Source organism: Echiichthys vipera, assembly GCF_963691815.1.
Source record: "Echiichthys vipera genome assembly, chromosome: 2".
Classification (NCBI taxonomy): domain Eukaryota; kingdom Metazoa; phylum Chordata; class Actinopteri; order Perciformes; family Trachinidae; genus Echiichthys; species Echiichthys vipera.
The window spans coordinates 9463750-9472894 of record NC_139827.1 but is presented as its reverse complement, the minus strand read 5'-3'; the positions used below and the strand labels follow the sequence as shown (position 1 = coordinate 9472894).

The 9145-nt window shown below is 36.2% G+C and overlaps 1 protein-coding gene across 1 annotated transcript; it reads right to left on the bottom strand.

Annotated features, from left to right (window-relative positions):
- Positions 1 to 538: 538 nt before the first annotated feature.
- Positions 539 to 7538, bottom strand: asah1b (N-acylsphingosine amidohydrolase (acid ceramidase) 1b). The gene is made up of 14 exons (XM_083937607.1): positions 7402 to 7538; positions 7223 to 7269; positions 5376 to 5466; positions 5204 to 5290; positions 5028 to 5106; positions 4855 to 4929; positions 4718 to 4763; positions 4462 to 4606; positions 4273 to 4327; positions 4086 to 4167; positions 2877 to 3008; positions 2344 to 2467; positions 1277 to 1333; positions 539 to 1203 (listed from the first exon to the last, which is right to left on the bottom strand). Exons 1-14 carry the CDS (start codon positions 7468 to 7470, stop codon positions 1114 to 1116), a joined length of 1179 nt encoding a protein of 392 aa, XP_083793733.1. The 5' UTR covers positions 7471 to 7538; the 3' UTR covers positions 539 to 1113.
- Positions 7539 to 9145: the final 1607 nt, after the last annotated feature.

Sequence of the window (9145 nt, the reverse complement as noted above, 5' to 3'; positions counted from 1 at the left end):
ACATACATCTGTGGGCTGGGGGCGGCAGTAGCTCAGCCCATAGGTGACTTGACTGTGAACCGTAGGGTTGTTGGTTCAAGTCCCGGTGTGGACCATGTATGGAGCATGGCCAGTTCATCTACTGGGCACTGCTGCGGTGCTGTTGAGCAAGACACTGAACCCCCAACTGCTGGGGGCGCTGGTCACTGGCAGCCCCCTCTCTCTAACATCTCTCCTTAATTGCATGAATAGGGCCTGTGTGTGTAACACGTTTAATAATAAGAGTGAAAAAATTCATTTTCCCCGTTGTAGGATCAATAAAGTAATTCTTCTTCTAAATACATGTCAAAATAAATACACATTAGATTAGATTAGGATTACCGTATATACCCGTATATACATGTTGGAGTTTCACTCATTTGAAGACATCGCCTTGTCTGGGAATCAGCCTAAATCGCCTTGTCTGGGAATCAGCCTAAATCAGCTCATAAGGTAAATATATGTAAATAATATAATAATATGTAAATATTACATCAGAAACACACGTAGTACCTTTAATTTGGGAATCATTTTATTAACCATCTTTAAAAATACAAAGGAGGTGTCATCTACGAGGTACATTTGTCAGTAACAGTGAGTGAAATGGTCAGTGGTCATGTGGTGAGAGTTCCTGTTACTTTGCCGTTTATGACACATGATTTGCAATCCATAAAAAAAAAAAAACTAAAGCGGGACCACAGTGTGGAGGCACAAAATGGTGAGGGTGGGATTTGTGAAATTAAACATTGAAAAATATTTTGCATTAATTCAATTATACACACAGACACACACACACACACGTATTACGATTACATATTTACAGTAAAAATAAAGAAAACAAGTTTGATTCACTGTTGTATCAATTTCCCTTATGACAGAGAAAAGCAGGATTTAGTATTTATGATTAAGTATTCCTGAATTGTCTGTAAAACAAAAACACAAAAGTCAAGACAAACTTTTGGTTCAGGTGATTTCATAGCTGTGCAAAACACTTAAAAACGGACAACCTGGACTTCTGTCCCAAGATCAGCTGAGCATGTCTGCACCACCGTTTCTTTGCACAGAGACGTCTACAAACTGACCCGGGGTCGGAGGTTACCAGGGCATGCAAGGGTTCGGGCAGTCGCGGATATACGACTCCAGCTTCCCCTCGGACACTTGCATCAGTGTTGTGTATGTGGTCAACTGTGAAACAGAGAGAAAAAATTATTCACACTGAAACAATTTAATTTAATTAAGAAATACAAACGTCCATTACCTTGTTTAGCACTGGTTTGGTTGAGAGGACATCGTACATGGTCTTCAGTGAGATGCCCTTAAAAAAACAGAGAGAGATGAGACTTTAGGCCTTTTACATTTTTAAGCCCTTTTGTATGACGTGCAATGACTTTGTATGGCATACTTTACTAGGATGTTTTAGTACTTTATGGAGCTACAGTATGACTTTTTTAATGTGTTATAGGACTCAACCAGTGCTGCAACAAAAACAAAACAATAAAAACACAAAAAAACTGGAATAAAAGATGGTTTTAAGACTAGTTTTAAAAATTGTTTGACTATTTCATTCAACATATTATGACTTTTTTCAGCCTTTTTTATCAGCATACTATACTAATACTTATAAGACATACTTTAACTGTTTTAAGGCATAATATACTGTGACATAAGTTTCACATACAATGAGATCAAATGTGTCTTATCACTTTGATAAAACAAGAATGTAGCTTGTCAGACTCGTACTTCAGACCTAAAATCACATGACGGAGCTTTAACTTCATCTGAAAACATTCACATCCTCTTAATCAGGGACAGGAATTTGTCCAGTTCTGTCCAAGAAGTATGAGTCATCAGTCAGCAGTGAGCGGTAACTAAGTACTTTTACTCAAGTAAAGTAGAAATACCTACACATTTTATTTATGTATTTCTATACTCAGGATTCCTACATCTTTCCTAAGTAAAATTAAGTATTTTAAGGTGCATTATCAAGTATTTGCGTCACCTGACAGCTTTGGTAAATTACATATGTATACAGCACATACAGTATACTGATTATGGCACTTGTTAATCCTATTAAATTAGATGTTATTGTCCTTTACACAACCAAAATTATGTTTGTGACAGCGTTCTACAGAAGGGTGACAGCTTGTTTCAAAATGTGTCACGTGTTAGTAAGAAGACTTGGAATCCAATATGACTTCAAATTCAAGCACTTTATTAGAAATTCAAGCACTTTTCAAACCTTCTTCAAATTCAAGTTTTTCCCAGCACCTGTAAGAACTTTGTACACTGTGGTGCTGCTACTTTTACTGGACCTGTGGTACTCACTGTCTGTGCGGTCTGGTTCATGCACTTCATGGCAGGAGTTCTGCGATCATCCAGGAACAAAGGCTCCTTCCAGTGATCGTAGTTGGTCTCCAGGACGTACCACCGGCCCAGCTTCACGTCGATCCTGAAAAACAATAATTCAGTTACAAACCTCACCATGTGACCTGCAGTTACACTACGCAGCAGATTTGTGAAAAAGTTTCAATCAGATGATCTGAAACCTCATCAGTTCCTATTTGACCAATTGATGTTTCACAAGAAAAGCTGAGTCACTGTGACTTTTGAGCCACTAGCACAAAAGATTAGGCACCAATGTTTCACACAAAAAGGCCAGTCAGGCACAACTCAAGATAAATCACTGAGTCTGTAGGTTAAATGATGTCCATTGTTTGCTCAGGGCTGTAACACATACAGTACGTGGGGATGAAGGATTTAAAACTCAGCGACAGTCGTCTCTACGTCTCTACATCCAGGAATGCAAACATACTTTATTGCTGACACAACACACGTACACAATAAACTCCAGTACTTACTCCAGGATATCAATACTGAGCAGCCTGGACCTGGTGATGATGCAGCCCTGGCCTGTCTGGTTTCCTCCAAGGATGAAGTAAGCCGGAGCCAGCATCTTGGTCTGAGCCAGGCGAGTTTTGGCTTCCTCGTAGCTGATGAGAACGGGATAAGACTCATTGTTGGTACAGAGACACTGACGCTTGACACAGAGAGGCAGTGTTTAGTTTTTATGCACCACAAATCTGGACCAAGTCTGCTTCAACTCTCAGTTCTTTTAAATCATGGCTTTAAACATCTGCTTGCCATTGCCTTTTATCATTAAACTTCATTTGTTTGATTCAAATTTAGCTTGTTTTTATCTTCTATTTTAACATATATGTTTTCTTTGTATCACCTTATGTGATACAAATACCATTTTATGTCTTATGTAAAGCATTCAAATTTGCCCTTCTGAACTCTGAAATAAACGTACCTTGAGATTGCAACATTTTATTTTTCAGGGTGCTAGTAGGTGTCCTGTGGAGTTTTGATTAAAGTTATTTCACTGCCAAAAGAAAGTTTTAAAATATAAGAGGGTAAAAAAAAAGAAAAAAGACAAGCTCCTACACAAAGCTCAGTCCCTCCATATCTCTTTACTTTCTCCTTAAATGAAGCTGCCTCTAACTGGGGTTGGAAATGGAGAGATCATAAAAACCGTCTGATGGAAAATAGTCTTATTGTGAAAGTCTACTTGTGAAAGTATACTTGTGCGACATTAGGGGCTTAAAGAGCACAACAGGATGTCACACAAATGGGCCATAAGTGACTCTGACCACTGGACAACCCTGCAGCAATTAGCCGGAGCTGCATGAGGCTCCGTGAATGAGTTTTTTTTATTGGTTTGAAAATGCATTTATGTTCATCGGGTCTGATGAACATAAATGCATTTTCAAACCAATAAATAAAACATCTGCAAAGATTTTTCTTCATCTTTTGAAACCTACATGTTCAACATCAGCTTTCTTCCTTTACAGCACATGTTGCCGTCAGACACAGACATGCATTACTGTCCTTGACCAAAATGTGCATCACATCATCTCATGCATGTGTTGAGTGTGTGCCCATGCACATGCAGCTAGAACAAATATACAAGTAGAAATAGTACATGAACCAAGTGAAGAATGCTGACTCTACAGCAACACTAGTGCCCAAAACTCCACAATGTTCCTTTAAATGTCGAAGAGGAATACCTGTTTGCGTTTTCTAGAACAGAGCGCGTGAGGAAGCTCATCCACATCCCATCTCTCTTCCCTAAGATCCACTCCACGATTCCTGCATGTGATCGGATTTAGAGAGAGACAGGTAATCCATCACAAAACAGAGACCTCGTCTTTTATCCCGTTAGATAAATAGTGCTGAGCGAAACAGTTCACTCACCAATGTATCCTCCATCAAGACTGAAGCGCTCATTCATAGTCAGAGTGAACATGTGCTACATGGAGGAGAGAAAGAAGATTTTTCTTACAACCCGAGCTGTGCAAGAAGTACACACAACACAACAGCTGTCCCAGATGTTCTTTATATTTTATGCGGATTTATTTTCCGTTCTAATACTAAATGACTTACAGGCTTGATGCCAGTCAGCATGCCGACATATCCGGCAAAGTTTGTAGCCTTGAAGACGGTCTGGTTATTTCTCTTGAAGTCGAGGTTGACCACCAGAGGTTTCAGCTTCTCACTAATGATCCATGACTTGTTTTTCACATCCCAGCTATGAAGAAGAGGACAAGTCCGTCTCATGAGATGCTTTTTTTTTTTTACAGGATCTGAGTCAAGACTATTAATCTTAAAAGTTGTGATTTAGAAGTGATTTTTTTCTTACCCCATAAATAATCCAAAGTCCAGATTTCTCCCATGAATGAGGTTACCTGGAAGAGTCAAAAGCCCAAATGCATCTCAGCACGGATATAGCATTATTTCAACATGAATCAATCAATCGGATTTTGGTCGATAACGCACCTTTATTGTCTTCTGCAACAACTGATGTGCACACCGTGAACACCTCATAGAAGATGTTGAACAAGACAACTTCGCCTAGTTTATAAATGAAGAGAAAAAAAACACAAAAAGGAAAGAGGTCAAGGTAACATTTAAAAAAAAGAAATACTAAATAGGGATTTTCTTTGTCTTACCAAGAGGAACCCCTGAAACAGCTGCAATTCCTTTGATTTCATCACCAAAAGGACTTGGGAGTGTGTCCACCATCAAAGGCTGCAGAGCATTATGAAAACACACTGCAGTCATAAAGCCAATGACAATAGAAATATGTAAGGGAACCATATTTCCGAGAGAGAGAAATGACACTCACCAGAGTAACGTCTACCAGCTCAACCAGCTTTCCATCAGGCACAAAAGCATTGGCCAAGTCTCTGATGGCCTGGATCATGCTGACCAGCTTAGGAAGAATGAGATCATGAGTAAAAAAAAACAAAAATGTGATATTTCTAAGACTAATTTAAGTTCTTGACAGCCGTTCTTACATCAGTTTTTTTGTCAGTAATCACAGCCGTCCATCTCTTGCTGGGCGGCAAGTCGAGGTCCACTGTGTACCAACTGACGGCTCCTTTGAACCTGATTAGAAAGGGGAAGCTGTAAGACTACCGAGCGTGACAATGCAAACGATAACATCCTATCCACAACACCGACGATTCAAATGTGATTTTCATTTATCCGTTTTGAATTAGCTCTGAAATGTAATGCCTCTGGAGTTAGGATGCAACAGCCGCAGTCTAATTATATCTGATGTAAATCCTAGTTTAATCTAAGTGTGGAAACAAATAGACGATTAATTTAAACGCTGAATTAATCACCAACAACGTCTAATATTTACATGGATTCGTAGGCCTCTCACGTAGCCCACTTGTCATCTGATCTCTCTCATTTATTCTAAAGGGAACTACACTTCATAAATTTGGGGAACTTGCAAGATACAGATTAAAAATGGAAAAATACGTGCTGCAGAGGTTGATATATTCTGTTTTTTATTCCTTATTATGGGCCAAAATAAAAAAAACTATAACTCAATAACATATTTTTGTAAAACACACCTCTTTTATATACCAAGCCCCAAGTTTTAAATCTATTTCTGGCACAGATATTTTGTCTTGAAGCCTATTAGAGATACAACTAACAACTTTTATTAGTTTCATTTAACCTGCATATTATGTCTTAGATCACTTGTTTAAAAAAATTAGGACAATGTAAGTTCTCAATGCCCAAGATGACATCTTCGAAATACCTGTTTTGCACAAGTAACAGTCAAAGTAACAACTCAAAGATATTCAGTGAGCAATGATGTGAAACAGAGAAAGAGAGAGAAATCTTCAAGTTTGACAAACTGGAACCAGCAAATATTTACTACTAAAGAAAAACGAGGCGATTGTTCCCCTCAAGGGGCTATCTGTGCATAAACTGACAGCACTTCATTTAATGTGTAAACTGATATTTCTGTGTAAAATTGTCAGAGTGCCTCATTAATTATTCAACAACAGTTAATAAATCATGCCCAAAATGTACATTTTCCTACAGCAGAGACTTTGTGACGTTTGAAACAACTGGCAACAAATCAGGAATGAAAATATATCTAAAAAAACATATTCCTATGGAGGACTAAACAATAAATAAATAAATGCAGAAATAAATACAGGAATATAATAAATAAATAAAAGCAGAAATAAATACAGAAATATAATAAATAAATGTATAAAAAATAAATAAATGCACAAATAAATCAATGAATAAATAAATAAATGCACAAATAAATACAGGAATATAATAAATAAATGTATAAATAAGTGCAGAAATAAATACAGGAATATAATAAATAAATAAATAAATGCATAAATAAATACAGGAATATAATAAATACATGCATTAAAAAAAAATGCAGAAATAAATCAATGATTAAATAAATAAATGCATGAATAAATGGGACCTCATACCTAGTTATCATATACACATGGAAATACAGAAATTAATAAATGTAGGTGAACAAAAATGTAGAAATAGAATAGAAATAAATGCAAACCATGTTTTAATTCTTTTATTTATACATTTTTTAATGCATTTATTTATGTATTCATTACTTCAGCATTTATTTGTTAATTTATTTCTGCATTTATTTATTTATTCCTGTATTTATTTATTGAGAAGTCATGTTTTCAACCAAACACAGACTCTTTTAACCGCAACTTGTGAATTTGGAAGTGAGGATTTACGACCGAGGAGCGGACAAGTGAAGGCAGCAGAGCTCAGGTAAAGCACACCTGTCTACGTGAATAACAGGTAACTACTTAAATGGGGACTTTAACAGATTAATGTTACTTACGTGGGACCCTTTGGTGGATACATCTCCGCCCGACAGTCTTCTGTGTACTGTGAATACATGAATATATTTCTGTGGCATCTCAGAGGGTAAACACATCAAAACAGCTCAAGCGTAGTTGGAGTGAATGTGTCAAAATAACGTGTTAAACAGCAGAAATGTTGGGCAGAAATGCCGCTTACCGGTGGGATGAACTGTGTTGAAGCGACGGAAAATAAAGCCGCTAACGTTATAAAAACACAGCGACCCATTTTAGGAAGATTTCACCCAAACTGTTGCCCACGCAGCGCCGTTACAACATGAAGTTCAGTGCGGAAGCTGCGACTGTTTAGTGTTTACCTCGTGACGGTGACCTCACCTTTACGCAAGAGAGGGGGGACCGGAAGCTCTCAAAGGGACGTAAAACCCCTTTTGTACGAATAACCGAGCAACTATTTACATGTATTTTCGACTTAATTGTAAAACTAAATTCCAATTTGGTTTGTTTTGTTCGCCATAAAAGCGAGAGCCTCCGAAAACAAGAGTTAAGTGAAACACAACACCCCTCCAATCAGATCGCGAATGGTTGTTTCCATGCGGAAGTGAAAAAAAACACACCTGCATCTCTGTTTAAATAGTCTATAAATATATTTGTTTTCAGCCATTTTGCTTCACAGAGCAACTTTACATTTTATTAAATAACACATTATAATAAAATAATAAAAATAATATGTAATTAAAGAAAGCATTTATATATAGATATATAAAGAAACATTTACTGGAGGGCTGCACTTAAATATCCCAACACTTTATGGGACTTATGCTTTACTTTAAGTAAAGTTATATTGTGATTTTAACTAAATTACATTTATTTGACAGCTTTAGTTACTTTTACTGAATAAATGGGACCTCATACCTAGTTATCATATAGACATGGAAATACAGAAATTAATAAATGTAGAAATAAATGCAAACCATGTTTTAATTTTTTTGTTTATACATTTTTTCATGCATTTATTTATGTATTCATTACTTCAGCATTTATTTGTTAATTTATTTCTGCATTTATTTATTTATTCCTGTATACATTTATTTATTTATTGAAACTTATGTCATGTTTTCAACCAAACACGGACTCTTTTAACCGCAACTTGTAAATTTGGAAGTGAGGATTAAAGGTTGAATATGTAGAATATTCTTTAAAAGCTATATATATATATATATATATATATATATATATAATAATAATACATCCATGGGGCGTTTTGAGGGGCACAGAATGAAAGTATTAATTTTCCATTAAAAAAAAAAATATTTAGTCTGAATTAATATTTAAAAAAAGAAATTGACATGTTTGACAATAACTTTCTTTCACCATGGTAGCAGCCAATAGCGTTGGACATTGCAGGTTGCCAGGGTTGTCTGTTGTTAGGTGCAGCTACGGTGAGCTCGCACTGGTGAAATGAAGGGGGCGTTATTTGTCGTAGACGTGCAAAAACGTGTCAATAAGATGGAGAATGAGCAGAACACCGCCATCTAGTGTCTCAAAATATAGCTTTTAATAAAGATTCTACATATTCAACCTTTAAATATCCTAAGACTCTACTGGACTTATACTTTACTTGAGTGTTTTCATTTTATGCCACTTTAAACTTCTACTCCAGTATATTTTAGAGGGAAATATTGTACTTTTAACTAAACTACATTTATTTGACAGCTTTAGTTACTTTATCCGATTAGGATTTTACATAAAACAACATATGATAAGCTTATTACATACTATGAATTATAATATATTAAACCAGTGACTCCAGATCTTTTTGGCTTGACATGCTTTATTTATTTATTTTTAAAGTGTATAGTTGAGACCCCTTGTCACATTTCTTTTCTTCGTCAAAGGGCTGTTTAGCTCCTTTGATGACAATATCCACTCTAAACGTCTCAGAT